The sequence below is a fragment of the Peromyscus californicus genome, unplaced genomic scaffold (genome assembly GCF_007827085.1).
Source record: "Peromyscus californicus insignis strain IS unplaced genomic scaffold, ASM782708v3 Scaffold_11__1_contigs__length_118956290, whole genome shotgun sequence".
In the NCBI taxonomy this organism is placed as follows: Eukaryota; Metazoa; Chordata; class Mammalia; order Rodentia; family Cricetidae; genus Peromyscus; species Peromyscus californicus.
Window position 1 is genome coordinate 100,976,309 of NW_026294402.1, and position 21,187 is coordinate 100,997,495.

Genomic DNA, 21,187 nt, shown 5'->3' on the forward strand with positions numbered 1-21,187 from the left:
CCATCACTTCCTGGGATTAAAGGCATGTGTCCTTCCCAAGCAAGACATGAGATCTCAAGTGCTGGGATTAAAGGTGTGTGTCACCATGCCTGGCTATTTCCAGTGTGGCCTTGAACCCACTATGTCTAATCTAGTGGCTGTTCTGTTCTCTGACCCTCAGATAAGTTTTATTAGGGAACACAATTTATTGGGGACACAATATATCACCACAGCCGTCTCCTCGGCCCTACTCACTGACTTGCTGTCTACGTTAGTTTGTACTTAGAATTTATGTAAGTGGAATCATACAATTACTTGCTCATTTTATCTGCTTTCTTTCAACCTAATTATTTTGAGGTTGATCTATGTTGTTACATATATAAGTAGTTCAAAACTTTTACTGCTGAGGAGGATTCAATTGAATGGCTATACCACAGTCTGTTTATCTATCTAAGGTTATTGATAGATAACATTGGGTTATTTTCAGCTATTTGGTATTACAAAAAAAAAAAAGAGCTGCTGTGAACTTTCATATACATATTTTCTATGGATATACGCTTCTGTTTCCTTACAGTGTATGGCTAGAACATATAATGGGCATAATGCAAAGCTTATAATAGGATAGGCTTTTAAGTAACTGTCTAACTGGCATGTGCTCATGGTAGGTATGGGGATCAAACTGAGGGCCTCGGACATGCTAGGCAAGTACTCTGAGCTGTGTCCCTAACCTTGGCTTTTGTGGAGGCTGAGGGGAAAGTTCTTTCCTTCTTTTACAAATGTATGTGTATGAGTGTTTTTACATGTATGTATGTGCACCACATTCCTGGTGCCCGAGGGAATCAGAAGAGGTTGTCAGATCCCCTGGAACTAGAATTAGAAATGTTTGTTAGTCACAATGTTGCTGCTAGGAACAGAACTCAGATTCTCTGGAAGAGTAAAAAAACTTGATTCTTTTAGATTGTCCCCTCTTTTCTTGTTAGGGTGGGATTCATGCTCCCTGGCCCAGTGTCCGAGGCCCATTGTACAGCCAGCTGACCAGGTAGGAGACCAGCTCAGAGTGATAGCTGTGGCAAGGAATACCTACAGACTGTTCAGGTCTGTTTTTAATGAAATTTCATGCTTTGATTCCTCGTGTGCCTGGGTGACTGAGCATCAGCCACTGCTAGAGACTTCAATGCCGTCCTTGCTGTGTGTGAAGGGCAGAGCCCATGGTGACACCTGACAGGGAAGTGACTGAAGAAGCAGAAACCCAGGCAGGCATCCTGTGAACATCCTATGAGAGCCCTGGATCCTCCTCCAGGGTGTGAGAAAGGTCACCTATGGGTCCCAAGGGAAATTTCCATGAAGTTAAGTAGATAAGTCTGGAGATTCATCTTTCTTGTGGTTTTGGTATTAAAATATTTGATGTAAGTGGCATAGTGTGGAGCTGTACTTATGGGCTGGTCTTAGTTGGGAGTTTGCTTATGATACACTGGATGTGTTAGTTTTTCTCCTGCTGTGGAAAAGTACCTATCAGAGCAGATTAAGGAAGGAGGGGTTTATTTTGGCTCACAGTTTGAGAGGATACAGTCCATCATGTGGGGTAGGCACGGTGCAGAGCATGAGATGGCTGGTCAGACTGTGTCTGCAGGCCAGGAAGCGGAACGAGACAGACGCCACTGTCCCGCTCAGTTCTCCTTGTTCAGTATGGGTGCCAACTGTGGGATGCTGTTGCCCACATTCAGGGTGGGCCACTCCTCCTCGGTTAAACCTGTGAAAACACCTCACAGACATGACCAGAGCTGTGTCCCTGATGCCTCCAAGAATAAGGATCACACCCGAGAACCACTAAAGCCCCCAGGATGCTTCTCTGTAAACTGGTGTGATCTTTCCTCTAGCACTGCTGTGGTCTCCCTGCCCTCGGCATTACTCAGGGCCCTGCTACTCCGAGTGCCACTTCTCACCCTGGCACTTAGCTCTCCCATGTCTGCTTTTGTGCCTGCTCACCAGGCTTCCCAGGAAGTGCCACAGCTCTTGAATGCTGGAGTGTAGGTGAATGACCACAGGCTACCCTGGGGTTCACAGCCTCTTGCCTTAGCCTCCAGGTGCTGGGTTTACATTTCTCCCCTCAGTTTCCTTGGCTGTGACATGAAGACAGCCCATATGAAAGCATGGTATCCATGGGAACACACTTCTCTCCCCAAGCCACTTCTCCAGCTTGGAGCACTGTGGCTCTCGTCCTTGCTGCTCCCTTGGATCTGCTCAGCTTTGGCTCAGAGGGAGATTGCTAAAGTTGGCGCTCACTCCCCACCCCCACCTCATCAGCCACTGTTCCCAGAAGCCCAGTTCAGCACTGGCAGCTTCTGGGCTGTTCTGCAGAAACACTCAGAATTTCCATTCCCTCCTTCCCGGGCAGCAGGCAGCACCAGGCTGGCCGTCTCCATGAAGATAGATGCCTGCTGTCGGGACAGGAAGCCTGTAACCTTCTCTCAGTAGTCTTTTCTGGTAGAGCCATGGGGACTCAGTGCCTCGGGGAAGAGTGTGTCTGTCTGGAAGGAGAGGGCACAGGACTGAGAACATTTTTCAAGGCTTCCTGGTGACTTCAGATCAGTTCAGTCATTGACTCCATTTTACAGATGAGGAGGTAGAGGCAGTGGTGGAGGTCAGTGAGGGAGCCAAGGGCTCTCTGGCTTCTCATTCCTCACTAGTGACAGAACTGCCTGGGCCCAGGGATCACTGTAGTAGACCCCAGCTTTCTTGGCAAGCCTGGCAGTCTTCTGAAGTGTTTTCTTTTGGACTGAGCTTCTGGGTGGGCATTGAGATCTGAAATGCTCGGTCCCTGGAAGGACTAGAAGAGCTTAGGAAATGGCCGCATCACCCAGCAGACATGTCAGCGTGGGCATGTGGGCATGGCACTGATTTCCTCCAGAATGCCCCTCCGGCTCACGTCTCACACTCAAGTTCTTTGGCCACCAGATCTATCATTTTCAAGTTCACATCAGTATGTCCTTGAGAGTTTGTGGTTTATGCAATCAGGACTCTTTCCTGATAAAGGAAAATGTGCAGGTAAGTTCCCCACGCTGAATTGTCCTTGTGTTCTTCCTTTGTCTCTTGGGGATCCTCTCCTGGGTCCGTTCTTTTCAAGGACTGTGCTGTAGTCCAGGTGGGCATCTGCCAGGACTGGGTTGCTGTGGATTAGTCAAGGAGGGAAGACATTGAGAGGAGATGCAAGCAGCCAGCTGCTGACTGTGGGTCCACAGGCATCCCAGTATGGTTAGGACTGGGCGTATCCTAGGTACCCAGAGGTACCCAATATACCCCACTACCTGTGCTCTGGGAGGTGGGCGGCTTCTGGGTAGAGTAGGCTTGGCTCTGTGGTGCATGGGTGGTTCACAAGCCTTGAGCCTAGTGATGTCCTGGGTTTGTGGGGAAAGGAGTGATGAGAACAGGCAGGAGGGGGCAACAGGTCTGTGGCTGGGCCCATAGAGAAGCCAGCATTGATTGATGTGCCTGTGTTCCAGCCCTTGTTCTGAGACGAAGTGGAGAGGAACAGGGCTGGAAGGAGGAGGCCCAGGTATGCAGGAGCAGAGCAGTTCCTGATGGGGAGGACCGTGTACTTCTAGCAGAGGGAGAAATGTAGGGAAGGCACCCATGGAGAGGAAAATGTGGTTTGAATGCCAGGGCACCGAGACAAGAGGGGCATGGAAGGAGGTGGACTGGATGGACAGAGCCCTGAGGGTGACATGGTACAACTGGAATGTCCATTAGACATTTGTGGGTCACCAAAACTTGGGGGTGGCCCAGAGCATTGGCTGTCACTAGCACACAGTGGAGCTGCAGGCATTGAACTGTAGCATCTGTTGACCTGCCCCCAGGCACCCATGCTCAGGGAATCCTCCTGCCCAACACATGCAGGCTGCTTCCTGGGGCAGGAGAAGCCTGCATCTAAGTATAGAGAGGGGCTCAGTGACCCCTCAAGTCGTAAAAACCCAAGTGCCTCCCGTTCCTAGAGTCCTGTCCAAAACAAGGCAGCTGTGCCTGTCCTGTGGGCTCTGGCTCTGGCCAGCCATCTGGGCAGAACAGTCACACAGAGATCTTTGTTTTTCCAGGGGATCTGGAGCAGGGCAGGATCTGGAACATCCCCTCTCAATTCTGGGCCACAGCTGCTGGCCCTTAGGAAGGCATTAGTGAAGCCTGGGCAGCCATTATTGGGAGGGTGGACTTGAAGTTAAACCACTGTCTGAGAGAAGAGGTGACTTCAGGGCCATGCAGTCTTTATGTCTCTGGCTCCTCCAAGATGCATCCTGGATAGTGCCTGAGAGTGAGGAGTGAGAGATGGACCAGCCTCCCCAAGGACCTCTGGGGAGCACTCTGAGGGCACTCGGGTCTACCTGCCCCTTTGCCCAGAACCCATCTAGTCTGGACTGCCATGCACTCAACTCCACTTCTCAGTCTCTGCTGTGAAAGATGGATGTGTGAATCTCGATGTGTTGGAAGGGTGTGTGTCCTGTCACTGCTATTTCCTGCTGACACTTAGAAGCCATTTCCTCAAGTTTCCTGATTTCTCAGATATCTGTCTTTGAAGATGATCCTCCCTCCTTGTTTCTTCAAGTACTCAATAGGCTGAGGGACTGTTCTCTTTCTGTCTTTAGCCAGAAATGGATTTGCATGGTCCACCAGGCAGAGACAAGAGTCTGGAGTCAGTGCAAGGCCAGCCCCAAGAGCCCGTCAGTATGCCCCAGACACTGACCAGCACACTGGAGCACATCGTGGGCCAGCTGGACGTCCTCACACAGGTAGGGCCTGATGGAAGCGCGCACACACATTACTGCATTACTCTAGCGTTTGAATTATTTGATGTTGGTTGGCAGGTACTGAGTTTTGTATTGTTTTAATGAGGGTCATTTTGTGTAGCCTAGGCTGACCTTGAACTGGAAATCTTCTTACCTCAGCCTCCTGAGCACTTCTGTTACAGGGGTGTGTGTGTGTGTGTGTGTGTGTGTGTGTGAGAGAGAGAGAGAGAGAGAGAGAGAGAGAGAGAGAGAGAGACCCCGTGCCCAGCAAGTACTGGGTTTTTTAAAATAGAAGCTCACAGTGCCTTAATGTTCCTCATGAACTCAGTGTGTCCTTCACTGGATCAAAGATATCGTGGCTGTCTTGGTTATGTTTTCTGTTGCTGTAATGAAACGCTATGACCAAAAACAAGTTGGAGGAAAGGGTTCATTTGGCTTATACTTTCACATTGTAGTCTGTCATTGGAAGAAGTCAGGACAGGAACTCAAACAGGGCAGGAACCTGAAGGCAGGAACTAATGCCATGGAGGGGTACTGCTTACTGGTTTGCTCCCCATGGCTTGCTTGCTCAGCCTGCTTTCTTATAGAACCCAGGACCACCAGCTCAGGGGTGGTACTGTGGGAGCCCACAGAGGTTTCCTAGTGAGATCTGAGCTTGCTTTACCCAGCAGGGCTGCATAAGAGGATGGCTAGACCACGTGTGGTTACCAGGTGTTTGGAAGGGGCTGCACTTGGCTGTGCGGTGTGCTTTGATCTAGCAGGGGGAGGTCTTTTGCCCCGCCCCTTGGCATTGTTATAAAAAGCCCTTTTGAAGCCACAGAAGGCGCTGGTGGATTTTGATCCAGGTCCTCCCGAAGCTATCCCGTGTTTCTGTCTGTCTCCTCTCCGATATCTTTCTATCTACAAGTTTCTCATCCCTCTCTCCTCAAGAGCACCCTGGGTAAAAGTGGGAGCTGGCTTCCCACATGGCACCACCCACAATTGACTGTGCCTCCTTAAACACTAATTAAGAAAATGCTAGCCGGGCGGTGGTGGCGCACGCCTTTAATCCCAGCACTCGGGAGGCAGAGCCAGGCGGATCTCTGTGAGTTCGAGGCCAGCCTGGTCTCCAAAGCGAGTTCCAGGAAAGGCGCAAAGCTACACAGAGAAACCCTGTCTCGAAAAACCAAAAAAAAAAAAAAAAAAAAAAAAAAAAAAAAAAAAAAAAAAAAAAAAGAAAATGCCCTACAGGCTTGCATGCTGCCTGATCTTACAGAAGCATTTTCTTTTGGTTTTCAAGACAGGGTTCTCTGTGTAGTAGGGGTTTGAACTCAGAGATCCACCTGCCTCTGCCTACCAAGTGCTGGGATCAAAGGTGTGCGCCACCACCTCCCAACTGGAAGCATTTTCTTAATGGAGGTTCTCTCTTCTTGGATGACTCTAATGTGTGTCAAGTTGACATAAGACTAGTACAGAGGCTTACATCTTTGACTTTAGCACTGGGGAAGTAGAGGCAGGTGGGAGTGTCTGAGTTTGAGGCCGGCTTGATCTATATATTAAGTTCCAGGCTGGCCAAGGCTGTATAGTGTGAGACTCTTTTAAAATAAATAAAGTGTTTCTGTGTGTGTGAACAGGGAGGAGGGAGAGAAAGAGAAGAGAGAGAGAGTGGACCTGTTTTCCAAATTACATTATTGAAGTATCAGTGGCTTCCCTGGGATCCTGGCTGTTGGAGCTATGTAAGCCGAAGCCACCAGACTCCAAAATCACCATACAGGTTTCTGCCAGAGTTTGCCCACTGACTATGGCTGAAGCCACAACAGTTCCTTGAGAGAAGTGTACTGTCCATTCATCCCATTCTCACCTTCCAGAATGCTGGGATTAGTGAGTTGGAGTTTCTGCAAACCTGAGTTTGGACCCAGTGTCATTTTTTATTCCCTAGGTGTCCTTGGAAAAACCCTTTAGTTCTCTAAACTCTGTGCCTTGACCTGTAATGCACAAGTGGTCTGGGCACTTGGCTCCATGTTTGTGGTAAGGGTTAGCGGATTTGAATCTCTGCAGAGTTTGGCTCATGCCTGATTCTAGGTATCTGCTGAGTAAGTGTTTATTGGGGTCCTGCCCATGATCTTCATCAGTGAGGAAAATGTGGGTCCTACTCTCCAGAGCTTAACTTACATTGGCAACTTACAATTTATAGCATAGCAGCTTCAGTATGAACAAAATATCCTGGCAAGAGGTAGCAGCTGCACTGAAGTATGCCCAGAGGAGCATCACCTGTGAGGGAGGCCCTGACAGAAGAGCAGCCTGCCTGTGGTCTGGAGGGACCGCACAGATCCCGGGGTAGCTGACTGGTGCAGTGGGCGGGGCGGTGCTGAAAGAGCCTCTGTCCCCCGGTGCCTTGGCTTTAGCTGCCAGGCAGGGACTCCACAGACCCCCATGGCCCATGCTGGCTTGTACCTAATGAGGCTGTGGGAGGGACACGTGGTCTGCTAGGAAGGGTTGTAAAAGCAGGGAGGGAAGATAGCGATCCCCAGTCCAGCTCTAGGGAGGAATGCGAAGGACGGCTAGTAGAAATGGAGCCCAAGCACCTGGTAGCCTTTGCCTGACTCTGGACCTTGGGCTGAGTGAGAAAAGCCACTCCACATCCTGTCTCATCACCGGTGCAACGTCAGCCTTGAGCCCACAGATGGAAGCACCCAAGGGAGAGGCGGGCGTCAGGGTTGTGGGACTCCAGAGCACAGTGTACAGAGACTCTGGAAAGCCTGGTAACCCCCGGAGAAGAAAGCCTGCTCAAAGAGATGTGAGCAGCGTGCGAAGTCTTTAAGATGAGAAACCCACTTCGGGCCTGACAGAAACCGCCTCATGTTCTTCACAGCCTCATCAAGTGAGAGGTCAGGGGAGGCAGAGTCATTAGGACTTTACAGGATAAAATTGGAAATTAAGTCCGAGAAGGTGGCTAAAAATACAGGAGCATAACACTGAAAACATTTCCTGCTGCTTGCTGATTTAGGGGTGCACATGGGAGCTTTGTTTTCTGTTAGCAGTCAGGAGTATGATAGTAGCTTTTTGTTTGTTTGTTTTTGTTTTTGTTTTGTTTTGTTTTTTCGAGACAGGGTTTCTCTGTGTAGCTTTGCACCTTTGCTGGATCTCGCTCTATAGACCAGGCTGGCCTCGAACTCACAGAGATTCACTTGCCTCTGCCTCCCGAGTGCTGGGATTAAAGGCGCCGCCGCTGCCGCCGCCGCCGCCACCACCACCACCACCACCGCCTGGCTGATAGTAGCTTTGTAAGGAACCCATAGCACAGAGCAGAAGGGGCCTGCAGCTGAGTGGATGCCCAATGACACCCTTGTCCTACCTGACAGTGTTTGGTCTCTGCAAATCCACGGTGGTCTTATCCTCTGTTCCTCAGTGCCACGAAATGAAAAGTGTTCCCCTTGAACCCAGTATGTCCTGAGGAAGCTTGGGTTCCATGAAGCCCTACACGAGGCCATAGACTCAGCCCAGTTTTGTACAAGGTACATTGGGTTACTGCAAATGCTCTTGGGAGGCTTGGTCATTGGTTGTTTTCTAGACCTAGTCCAAACTGAACCAGCCCTCTCCTGAGGCCTAAAGGCCAGGTAGCCACTGCTGCCTTTCCTTCTAAGTGACTTGTTCAGCTAGGCTCCCTGTTTAGTCTGTGAGTTCTGGCCTTGGGTCTGCCCCTCAGCAGCTGTTCCTCACTTTGTTCTTAAAGACTAAGTGCTCTGGCCACCTCAGCACTGACTCCTGCTTCAGTGAGGTCCGTATGAATCATGTGCTGTGCGCTCTGAGCACACTTACTGCCCTTTTTCTTCTCTTCATGGAAGTCGACTTCTGTGTGGTCTCCTAGAGAGAGATGGCCTTCTTGGGTCCCTTACACTTCTATCCTACAGAACATCCTTCCAGGGAGAGCCATTGCAGTAGACAGTGGACAAGGATGAGTCCCGAGTGAGTCACGTGTCCTCCCATGCTATGTTACAAAAGACTAGTTCTTTTTTTGGTTCTTTGAGACAGGGTTTCTCTGTATAGTCTTGACTGTGCTGGAACTTGTGCTGTAGGCCAGGCTGGCCTCGAACTCACAGAGATCCGCTTGCCTCTGCTTTCCAAGTGCTGGGATTAAAGGTGTGCACCACTACCACCCTAGTTCTTAAAGATGAATTCTTAGTTCACACTGGCTATCCTGGCTCTTGAAGTGCTGCAGCAGGAGGATCAACAGTGTAAGCCCAGCCTGGTCTACACGGCCAAATGGTTTCTCAAAGTACCAGAAAAATAGAAATAAACAAAAGCCTACCTTCTTTAACAGCCTGGGTGTGTGGGTGGACAGCTCAAGGGAGCAAGACCACCTCTGTGGATGTTTATGGTCTGTCTGCCACCACTGTGAGGGACAGATACAAAATCTCAGCTCTCTAGGGTGATACCCTCACTCAGCAGTCTTTCTAGAAGGAGCAGTCCTGAAGTCAGAAATCCAAGCAGTCCCCCTTGGGGCTCAGTGTGTGTCTGGCTTCACTGCAGCCTTAACTGGTGATCTGGGGACAACCTAAGCCTCCTGTGCCCCGATCTCCAAGCCTGGGGTGCCATGTCCTTACCAGCCCCCACTCTCCAGGCCTCCGGGAAGATAAGCTGTGTCCACCTGTGGAGCTATCTCATCAAGCAGTGCCCAGCAGTGCTGTGTGTTCCTGCTGTGTTAGGAGCCGCCCTGGGGCTGCCACTGCCACTACTCAAGGCTTGCTGGGGACAGAGCCTTCTGTATGACAGCACCACAAGGCCTTCCTCCCAGTCTTCTGCTGCTTCCTGAAGCTAGACCTTCCTCTGCCCAAGAGAGCCATTGCTCAGCCCTTACGTAGAAGTGATGGTTCTCTCTGTGCGCACCCATTCACTGAGCCCATTCTCAGTGTCAGTTCCTATGTGAAACCCAGTCCTGCTCCTGAGAAGTCTCCTTGACTGAATTGGATGCCAGAGCCAGGCTTTAAGGGGGAGCAGGCAACTGGGACCATTGAGAAAGCTAGGAGCCATGATAAGGAGCACAGACAGCCAAGGCATGGACACCTTGGGTCCTCTGGTGGGAGTTAGAGAAGCAGCAGCCCAGAAGTGATTGGACACTGAACAGCAAAGCTGGAGCCTGACCCAGCAGAAGCCTGAGGGATGCGGGGGTGAGACAGAGACACAACAGAGAGACCCGGACTTAAGCAAGAGGCAGAGCTGCCACAGGCTTGCTCCTGGGAAGCAGCTTCCTAAAACCTTGGAGCTAGATTTCACTGCAGGTCAAGGCAGCGGTGGTGAGATCAGCCAACTGTGAGGCATCTAGTCTCCCTAGCAAGCAAGTTGGCCCCGTGGGGCCTAGAGGCCTTGCAGGTCTGTCAAAATTCCAACTGCCCTTGGGGTTTGTGCAACATCAGAAATCAGTTCTTTAACAGACACACACCACACACACACGCGCACACGCACACACACACACGCACACACACACACACACACACACGCATGACTGTACACGCATTTGGGTTGTGCTGGTTTTACCTTTTAGAGAATCTCCTGTTTTTATAAAGTGCGCGCATTACTTGCATTACTTTTCAAAAGTGCATTTATGAGCCAGGTGTAGTAGTGCACACCTTTAGTCCCAGCACTGGGGAGGCAGAGGCAGGAGGATCTCTGTGAGTTCGAGGCCAGCCTGGTCTACAGAGTGAGTTCCAGGACAGCCAGGGCTACACAAACCCTGTCTCAGAAAGGAGTATGTGTGCATGGCATTTATAAGAAGATATAAGAGGAGCATAACTTTTGAAATGACCTTGCGAGGCATGGGCCTTTGCTCGTCTCCTGCTGTCTGTAATCCCAATAGGCAATCTTCAGGTTGGCCTGACCTTTCAGGTCTCCTCCAGCCGTTTTAGATGGAAAGTCCCTGAGAACATCCTCCTGATGCTTAGCTGAGGCCTCAGCTCTTCCAAGGCTTCCCTTTGCAGCCCCCACTTGACCTCACCTCAGGGTTTCCCAGCCGTCAGCATCTTACCAGGTCCTGATAAGGCCTTAGTCTGGCTTGTTGTACCTGGATCTATCCAGCCCATGGCTTTGGCAAGAAGCAGGTGGTCCTGATCTTAGCGTATGTAGGCAGAGCATCCCCTCAACCCCTTACTAAACAGTGTGGGTAGAATTTTGGGGTGTCTTCATCGAAGTTTCCCGTGGAACCAGCAGGACGGCTCTTCCAGTGAAGCACTTCTGTGCACACCTGGAAACTAGGGACAGGTCTTTGAACCTGAGCTAAGGCATTCAGGACCAAGACCAAAGTTCTTCAAAGATGCATGCTTCTCATGTGGTCATTCTTTAAATCGAGTTACACCGTAGCCTGGGAGGCTGCTGTGAGAAGTGCTGTGTGGGGCCATCCAGCAGCTTAGTGGTTTTTGTCTTAGACGCCAACAGTAACTGACTTGGGGAAAATGTGAGTGTTTCTTTTTTCTTAAGATTTGTTTATTTTTATTTTATGTGTATGGGTGTTGTTTTTTTGTTTGTTTGTTTGTTTTTTGTTTTTCGAGACAGGGTTTCTCTGTGTAGTTTTACGTCTTACCTAGAACTCGCTTTGTAGACCAGGCTGGCCTCGAACTCACAGAGATCCGCCTGCCTCTGCCTCCCGAGTGCTGGGATTAAAGGTGTGTGCCACCACCGCCCGGCGTGTATGGGTGTTTTGTCTGCATGTATGTCTGTGTATCACGTGTGTGTCTGGTGCCCATAGAGGCCCTGAAAAGTTGTCAGATCCTCTGGAACTAGAGTTATAGATGATCGTGAGCTGCCGTGTGGGTGCTGAGAACCAAACCCAGGCTCTCTGGGAGAGCAGCGGCCTCTCTTTTTTTTTTTTTTTTTTTGAGACAAGGTTTCAATATGTAGCCTTGGCTGGCCTGGAACTCAGCTCATAGCGATCCACCTGCCTCTGCCTCCTCTGTCTCTCCTGTGGGGAACTTTGCTATGAGATCATCTTCAACCTAGTCACCTCCACACCCAATACATACCTGTCCTATGGCTGCTCACATCACTCTGCTGAGCCTGCCTGAGTCTTTTTTTGCTCACAAAGCTGGCTGTACCGCGAAGGCTGTAGGGTGTACACAAAAGCCAGGAGAAGGGTAAAAAGGCCTGGCTGCTCTGGTTGGGCTTTGCTTCTTAAGGCTTTCTCTAGGGTGAAGCTTCTAGTCCAGCAGATAGAGGCCTGTGGAGTGTCCATTCCTGCTGTTTCTGTACCACTGGCCACCACACTTCCCAGGTTGCCCTTCACAAGCACAGACAGAACCCCTGTGCTGCTGCATGGTGTCTACCTTTCAGTCTTTTGAGGTGGTCAGCAACATCAGCATCTCTGGCAGAGCCAGGTCTTCCCATGAGGCCTTTCAGACTCTGCTCTGCCACCGCGCCAGGTTTGTAGCCCTCATGGCCAGATCCGAAGGACCTAAACCCTAGGGCTGCCAGACCTACTTGCTTGATGTCAGATCCTGAGGGACACCGGCACAGGCCCTGACCTGCATGTCCTTTCCTCTTGTGCCCTGTACAGATGCTGGAAAGCTAGCTAGCAGGCAGGAAGAGTCCTGGTCAAGCTCACTACCCGCATTGGCTCCCCTGTGTTCCTTTGTGGACTCTGAGAATCATCAAGAATTGCTGGGCAGGGGCTAGCTACCCTTCTGAGCATTTGAGGCCCTGGGTTTCTCTTCAGGAGATGGGGTGGAGCATGGAGCTATGGCCAGTGACCCAGGAGCCTGGCAGGCTTCTGTGAGCAACCCAGCACAGACTTAGCCAGTGACTTGGTGGTTTTGTTTCAGAAGCCAACAGCGGAGTTATTTTTGACTCCAGTTTCACATCTTGCTGCTTTTTAAAAATACCAAGCCATGAAATTCTTGCAAATTCTTGCTCCAACTTTTTTTCCCCTAGCACGCAATGCTTCAGGCTAGCCCCAGCCATGCCGTGACGTCACAGTCAGGCTCCTGTGGCTCATGGAGACTGCTGGGGTGCTAATCTAAGACTTGGAATTTCAGCAAGAAGAACCAGGCCCTACGAGCTTGCTGCTTTGGGGCTCCTTGGCAGTTGAGTTCGCTAAATGTTCAGGTCTCTGAGCCCTGCTGATATCATTCAACAAGGCCAAGGGTTTTTGTTTGATTTGGGGATTTAGATGCCTTTAACCACCCCTGTCCTGCTAAATCCTGGCAGTTCTCTGCTTAATGGGCTACTGGGGTAAAGTGTCCAGTTCCACACTGGTGGGAAAGGTGGGATTACTAGGGCATGCCTCTGTGCTATGGGCCAGGCCTGGCTACTCTGGGGCTTTCAGTGTCCTTCTTTGCCAGGCAGGCCAGCTATTGTTTGTAGAAACAGACTAAATTTTTAGTAGTTATGTTTCCCCTAGGGTTGGTCCTCCCATGGGATCCCAAACCCAGTTTGTCGGGAAGGTACAGAGCGAGTCCCCTTGCGTGCCTTCTGCAGTCCCTGCTTCTAAGAGGATGCGTGGTGGCTTCCACCAAACCACCCTCTGCACATCAGTGTTTGCAGCAAGCACGTCTAGCTACCACGCAGTCCTGGTCCAGAGTGGATTTGTCATCCTTCTCTCTATACAGGCATTCATGGGCTACCCTTTCAGCCACAGTCAAGTTCAGAACAGCCTGAGCCCCTGCCACTTGGGGGTTTGGAGACAAGAGGCTTGTTTGTTTCTCTGTTAAGAGGCTACTTCCTGGGAGACAAGGGACTGAAGACCTGAAGACGTTGTGTAATCTGTGGTAGGGACAGGCTTGATGCCCGCCTTTAGCCAGTTGCAGAGGCACCACCGGGGGGAGTAAGAACATCTGTCTGGTCCCCAGCTCCTCCTCCCCAGCCCCGTGGCTGGCTTTGGCATTCAGTCCACAGGCTCCTGTGGCTTTACAATAGGGAAGGGTGGGGGAGGCTGGTCCCTCCTCAAGTACCAAGTCAGGGCAGAATGCAGCCTCCCCTCGTGGCACAAAGCTTATTAGATGCTCTCCAGAACTAGCTCGTGTTTGTTATTGCATGGGGGGCTGGATGGCAGCTCCCTTGGGGATCTGGCAGACATCTCTTGCTCTCCATCTTCTATCCCGTCTGCGGTTGTGGTGAAAAGTATCCCCCCACACAAAGAAGCAGCAGATTGAAATGGGCTGGGCAATGGCTGTGGTTACCTCTGGAGCCTGGGAATGTTCACAGCCAGTCATACGAGATTTCTTCTGAGGCTCCAAGCAGATCTGAGGAGTGGGGAGGGCTGGAAGATGGTGAGCAGGAGTGGGGGATGGGGACATATGAGACACATGCATGAACCCTTCGTTCGGGCTGGTGTAGGATGTGGTTAGAGATGGGTAAGGAACTCCAGTAATTTGTCCTTGTTCATCTGGAGCCCTCTAAAGGAAGGGTCAAGCACAGAACACAAGAAGGGGCCTGTGTAAGCTTTATGGCAGGCAGCTGCAGACAGGCCTGTTCTGCTCTGAGATTAACCAAGCCACAGCTGACCCTGTAGCTGCAGCTCGCTCTGTGCTGAAGTTCCACCGCAGCAAAGCCAGGGAAAGCTGCCACAGATCCTGCTCTTTCCACTCACTCACTTTGGTTCAAGCCTGCACTCTAAGCACAAACGGTCTTCACACCTTGTGGGCTGGAGCAAGAAGAGAAAGAAGTGTTGAGCTTTAACTAGCATGGCTATTGGAAAGAACAGTTCTTTGACTCATTCTGATCTGGGCCTAGCTAGTGCCTCTAGAAGACTCAGGGCGGCGAAGCAGATTTTCGCTGGTGGGTCAGTGGACACTTGGCAGGGCCAGGGAAACTTATAAACACCCACCTGATGTCACATGCCCTTCTCCGTCCCTGCAGTTGTCCTGTTGGGCATGAGCTACAGCCAGCTGGCCAGGCCATGCTGGAGTTTTTCAAGCCTCCCAACTACAGAACAGTCTCCCAGGCGTGAGGCTGCAAAAGGTGGCCAAGGTTTATGCCCCTACTTAGCACTGTTGGGATTCACATAGAATCAGCATAACAGAACACTGGACAAACTTGCCTGGCTTCCTGTACTGTATCTTGGGTTCTGTCAGACACCTGGCTTCCCGGGTGGGCCACACATGGCTGACAAGGAGAGGTACCTAAACCCAGGTCCACATTGGCAGGACTGTGGTTTGGTATCCTTTTTGGTGTGAACAGCACTCTATAGGGCCCAGGAGCATCTGGCTTTACAGATGCAGGGTGTGGGCCCTTTATAGTGTCTCTTTTTAAGGAAAGGCTGTGCTTGTCGGAAAGGAATTGCTATGAAGCCATGAGAAGGTAAATTAGTCAAAATTCCTTAATCCAGTAGCTAATCCACTGATAGAAAATAGCATTTCCTATACATCCCAAAGAGAGCTAATCCTCAGTAGAGATGGGGCCTGGGGCATGTGAAAACATCAGGGAAATCCTATATCCCTGAGATAATGGGAAACAGAGTTCGGACCCAGGGCTCCAGGAGCCAAAAGCTTGTGTTGCTTGCAGCAGACTGTGGACTGGGGGAATGGTTAGCGATTCTGAGGGATTTCTATAGATTCTTGTGTTTTATGGGCCAGCTGTGTGTGATCCAGCATGTCAGATGTCATCATAAGAGGGGACCTCCATTCCTTCCCTCCGGAGTTCAGGCCGTGAAGCTGTAAGTCATCAAATCAGAGCTGAGGCTGGACAAGGAGGAACCCACAGATTCTTTGATTCTGGCCCTGATGTTATCTCCCCCATTTCCTGCTCTGCTGAAGTCAGGCTGTTTCTCCTAAGGCTAGCCAGAGGAGGGCTGCACCGAGGGTAGGGTGTTTGGTCTCTGTCAGCCATCTCCCTCCCCTCCCATCCCTTCAAGCTTGTCATATCCAGGGATTCAAGTGAAGTAAGTGCCATTCAGCAGCCAGGCAGACTCACCACCCACTTGAACTGTCCTTTGGTCTCAGGGAACTGTGTTCTTGACACTCGCCCAGCATTCAGGACTCAACATTTGTCCATCAAGTACTTTCTAAGTGTGTCTTGGAACTTGTCTGTGAACAAGACTTATCCAAAACCCTGCCCTTGTGGTACGGACACTGGACGACTGACTGACAGGCTGCTTGAAGGCCAGTGTTGGCACCCTCAGGGTCGAAAGCCCCTCTGCAACAAATCATGAGATATGGGCTGTGACCTAGGAGGCTATGTCTAGGAGGCAGACTGAGTAGTAGGAAAGATTGAACCCAAACCAGCAGCCTGTCCCCAGGGAACCAAACCAGCAGCCTGTCCCCAGGGAACCAAACCAGCAGCCTGTCCCCAGAGAACCAAACCAGCAGCCTGTCCCCAGAGAACCCAACCAGCAGCCTGTCCCCAGGGAACCAAGTTGGCCCCTCCAGCCCCTTGTCGCCTTGACATATAACTGGCCAGGGCACCATTAGCAAGGCAGGGCTTCCTATGTGCATGTGTGTGCACACGCATAGATAGGGACATGTACCAAGAGATGAGGCTGGGGCTTGCAGAGCTGAGACAGGCTGCATACCCAGCATCCCTACAAGACCTCACAGCAGAGAGAGAAGTTCCCCGTTTACTGCATCTGTTTTAGATGTTGAGCATCTGAGCGGAGTCAAACCATGCTACAGTGAGATTAATTCCACATTTTCTATCTTTAAAATGGAACCAAAGGAGTTAGATAATGTGTTGCACAGTCCAGGCCAGGCTCTTAAAGCCAATGGCCAGCCTCAGAACATCCCCCAACCTGCCACTTTCACTCACAGTGGTGTGCCAGGGTAGCTGCACCCATTTTCTTTGACCAAGAGCAGCTAGCTAGCACTCCTTAGCCGCTAATAATTGAATCCTGTGTTTGGTGCGGGGAGGGGAGGTTACTGGGGAACCCAAGACCCTCCAGAGAGATCTCCTCAGGGAACCCAAATCAGCCACAGTTCTGGAAATGATTAAAAGCAGACTTCTGTCGTAAGGGAGCTATAAGAAGCCACAGACCACTGTGCACTCCAGTGGCTCAGACCCTCTCAGGACTGACCACAGGATACCCTCTTTGGGACTTCAGTGAGATTTCCCCACTATCCCAAAGCTCAGCCAGGGCAAGAACCAGGGGTGTCACATTGCCCACAGTGCACCCTGTTCGCAGCCCAACAGTAGGCGAGTCAACACGAGCTGTTGAGTGTGTGTTGCAGGAGCTCTGAAACCTGTATTTTTACATACAGGAAAACTGAGGCAGGCACCTTAGCCAAGGCCAGTCGGCTTGGGCAAGCCGGTCAAATTCAGATATGAACACGGACCATCAAAGTCTGGAGCTGAGAACTGAACCCAGGGCTTGCCTAGCAAGCGAGCGCTCTACCACTGAGCTAAATCCCCAACCCCCTAGAGGCTGTTCTTTTGTCATCCGGGCCAAAGCTCACTGGGAATCGCTGTGACATTTCCTGGGGGCTCACACCCCTTCTGTAGCCATGCTGAAAGGGGAGAAAGGCAGACCCAAGCATGAACTGGAGCCCAGGAGGGAATCCTGGGAGAGAGGTTGGACTGTGTCTTTGAGAAGCAGTACTGATCTACTGCCCAGGGCCACAAATGCCATGGGAGTGTCACAGCAAGGACCTGAAGTCTTGGGTAGAAGAGGGATATGTCAGAAGGAGTGGGAAGAATGGAAATCAAGGGTGACCTAAGAGAGGGAGTCACTAGGAAGCTGAGATGTGTGTGTTGGGGACAGGCAGGAGTATGACAAGGAAGGTATGGGGCCACGGTGCTGGCTGGATGTGGTGTGTCCTGGTGCAGAAGGAGACCAGTAGAGCATAGGTGGCCACCTGAACCTGTCAGTAGTCCCTTCTCTACAGAGCCTTCATGTAAAGGCTCTGCTGGCTACCGTGTTTACGAGGATAAAACACTCAAGTGCTACCTGTCCAACAGTCCTGCCTTTTCCTAGCCAGAGTGGATCCCTGTCTTGTCCCATCAGACTAGGGAAGATGGCCCAGGCCCAGGCTTCCCTCTAGACTAGTTCCTCCTCCTCTTGCCCACACAGAAGGCTTGGTAGGTATGTGGCTGGATGTCGGCGTTCCATTTCCATCTGGTCACCTGGCCTAGCACCTTGTTCATGTGCACGTTTCCTGCTTTCCAGTTCATGGAGCAAGCCCAGGAGGTTGGCTCCCTCCTCCTTGGACTCTGCTATCTCCCCAGGGAACAAGACCTGGACATAGGGAAGTGCTCTGGCCAGGGCAAGCAGCAACTGCTAGGAAAAAGGGCCCCAGAGCCGAGTGGCAGTGGGGGTGACCGAGGGAAGCCGCAGTGAGTTCTGCACATGCGGAAGCCCTTCTGAGAGTCTAGCCATGTGTGTAAGGAGCATAGCTAGAGTGGCTGGCCTGCCACATGCCTGAAAACTCATTTCTTCCTTCCTGCTACGATGGCACTTATCATCAGTGACAGTGAGCAGTTTCGCCAAAACTCAGCCCTTCCAGACTTGTGCTGGCCACAGCAGTGTCTAGAAGCCCTTGGGAACCGGAGTCCCTGTGCTGCGTGTGTAGGTGCCTGGCAAGTGTGTGGTAAGGAGAGCTGTTGGATGTCCTGAGTGGGTCCTTTTGACCCACTGAGTGTCCTGTGCTCCTTCAGGCTCCAGCTTCCACAAGAGAGGCCTTCTGCATAGCTTGTGGTGGCAGTGGCTGTGGTAGAAAGTAGCTGTGGAGGGTTCGTGCCTCTGAACGTGTGCCCTGTGCCCTGTGTTCTGAAGTGCCATCCATTCCTCTGCTTGTGGGACCAGGTGACTAGGGTCAGTTCTTCACCCAGAGTTCATTCAGCAACCGTCAGCCTGCATGATGGTCCCGGCACCACATCATCTTCCTTGACCGTACCTGCTCAGACCTGTACGCAGTGACAGCAACAGGCAGTGGAGACTTCCTCCTTCCCTTTCCTCTCGGACTGCAGGTGCTGGAACCCCTACTCTAACTTCCTTCTTTTTTCCCTTTTATTGGGGGGGACAGTTCATACAAGGTTTCTCTGCGTAGCCCTGGCTGTCCTGGAACTCACTCTGTAGACCAGGTTGGCTTTGAACTCAGAGATCCTCCTGCCTCTGCCTCCCAACTGCTGGGATTAAAGGCGCATGCCACCACCATTGGCATATCTTCATTATTTCTACTGTATATCTCTTCCTACCCAACCACCCTGGCCTCCTGACAGTTTCCCAGGCATCACTTAGGCCTTTCCACTCATCCTACACTTGAGAAGCACCGCGTTCTACCTGCCTTGTAACATCTTGTCGTGGTTTTCTGCCAGAGATGGTACCCTCCCTCCCAGCACTGCCAGCTGCAGGCTGGGCCCCAGAGCGGGTGAGCTTTGTCAGGGTACCCTCCCAGCGCATCAGCATACACCGTGCTGTTCTCTTGCCTTATCCCAACACAAAGTGAAAAGTAGGATAAAAGAAGAAGTAAGCTTCCGGGCGGTGGTGGCGCACGCCTTTAATCCCAGCACTCGGGAGGCAGAGGCAGGCGGATCTCTGTGAGTTCGAGGCCAGCCTGGTCTACAGAGCGAGATCCAGGAAAGGTGCAAAGCTACACAGAGAAACCCTGTCTCAGAAAACCAAAAAAAGAAGAAGAAATAAGCAAGAATTAAGAAGAAAGAGTTGTAGAAAGATGCAGGACCAGCCCACCTCAAGAGAGAACCGGCCAGAGAGGGGAAGAGGCCAGGGAGACTACAGGAAGGGGAGGTCAGTGGTGAGGAGGTAGGAGAGTGGGCAGGAGATGGCCATCAGGAGAAAGAAGGGCCAAATAAAAGGCCACATGACCCAGGGAGAGAATATGTGGATGTCAAGGGCTCTGTGCCACTCCCTGAGGTGTGAGGGACAACCACACAAGTTGTACCTGACCTTTTTTCACTTTTCACCCTTTTTCAGGGGAAAAATGTAGTCTCAGGGTTCTGGACTTTCTTAGCCCTCTTTACCATGCTCAGAGAACTCTTCTCTGGAATTATGGAGAGCCTATAAGTGCTCTATAGCTACCTCTGAGGCCCTATAAATTTGCCCTGGCTTCCTTTGATCAGTCAAAGAATGCCTGAATCCCAGTCACACCAGTCAGAGAAGCCAAGACTCTCCTCAGTCACTTCAGGCCAACAGAGATACCCAAGCCCAGATTTGGTCCCATGCAGAGCATCTGATGTGACCAGTGTGGGCTTTTGGTCACATGCAGGAGCTGGATTCAGCTGTTTGGGGTCCCAGAGCTTTCTTGGGATCCTAGCAGGCCTTCAGCAAATGCCTCATAACTGCTGCTGGTACAGAAAGTCATCTATCAAAACGACCCTGGTGCTGTGTTCCTCTGCCACTTGGGGTGGGGAGCCCAGGTGCCAGACATCTCAGGCTTGGCATTTTGGTACAGCTTCTTTGAGTATCACCATAGTTCTTAGGTGACTAAAAATAAAGGTTGTCACTTTAAAGTCAGTTCCTTTTGGACTGTTTATAAGGCCCTTCAGGGTGTTACATAAAATGTCTTACTCGCCTTGAACTGTGAGTGAGAGAGACTTGCCCTGTGAATGTTGCCCTAACGGGAGACAGATCACTGCCTCCCTCCCCTTGCAGGAAAGTCAGAATGGAAAGAGAACACCATTGTTGAACCAGTCCTGGGAGGATTTTCCTCCAGAAGCCCAGGATGAGTCATACTGGAAGCCCCACCCCCTAGCCCCAGCTCCTGGATCCTCATCTGCTGCCCAGAGCCAAGGGCTACCCAGGCACTTCTCACTGTGCTCCTGGTTTTGGTCCCCAGTACCTTAATACTTCCTTCCCATCAGTTCCGGGGCTGGCCCGTCCCTCCCTGGCCATCTCCTACAGGGCTCAGTGGCACCCCAGCATTGGCCTTGGCCCTGCCAGACTAGATTCTCTTTCCTGCATCAGGGGCTGTGGATTCACTGTCCTCCCCTCCTTTTCTGCCCCTCCAGCTGTCCCCTCCCCCACAGTGAGGAGCCACTCAGAAACACTTACTCGGCTGCCTCTTCTCAGACCACTACAGGCCTCACATTCCGTCTCTCTGGGCTTTCTTCTCCTCTAACCTGAGTCTTGGCTCACCCTTCAGAGAACTCTCTAATTTTGTCTACTTTCCTCCAGGGCTTCCCTTTCTGCAGTCTGAGACCCCCTCCACCACCCGCCCTCACATCCCTGATTCCACCTTGCCTTCCCACAGCTGTGCAGCCCCTTCCAGACTATTCCTAGGCAGCAGCCAGACTGCCTCACGGCTCTTTCCTGCTGCTCTGATGATGCAGTGGACCGTGGGGCCTGAGGCCCTCTCTCCTTGGCCTACAGTGTAAGCCTCCTGTGGTTCTCTCTCTTGCCTGGTGAGCTCCTCCTCAGCTCCTGCTCTGCCTCATTTCCTTGGCGTAGCTTGAGGCCAGGCAGACCAGCACAGCCCCTGGCCAGTGTTAAGCTTGCCTTGTGCCTCCTTAAACCAGTGGACACCTGTCTGCCTACTGATTCCTGGATAAGATTGTCCCTATAACATTACCTCTTTTTCTACTCTGTT

At 51.4% G+C, this 21,187-nt stretch overlaps 1 protein-coding gene across 3 annotated transcripts in view; it reads left to right on the forward strand.

Annotated features, from left to right (window-relative positions):
- Nucleotides 1–21,187, forward strand: part of Poc1a (POC1 centriolar protein A) — a 72,267-nt gene that overhangs the window by 46,304 nt on the left and 4,776 nt on the right. For 2 of the 3 annotated variants that reach the window (XM_052719230.1, XM_052719240.1), the window contains one exon: nucleotides 4,611–4,754. The exons of the other annotated variant lie outside the window; for it this stretch is intronic. In XM_052719230.1, coding sequence (XP_052575190.1) covers nucleotides 4,611–4,754 — 144 coding nt within the window. The remainder of the gene's footprint in view (nucleotides 1–4,610; nucleotides 4,755–21,187) is intronic. 3 annotated transcript variants of the gene reach the window in all.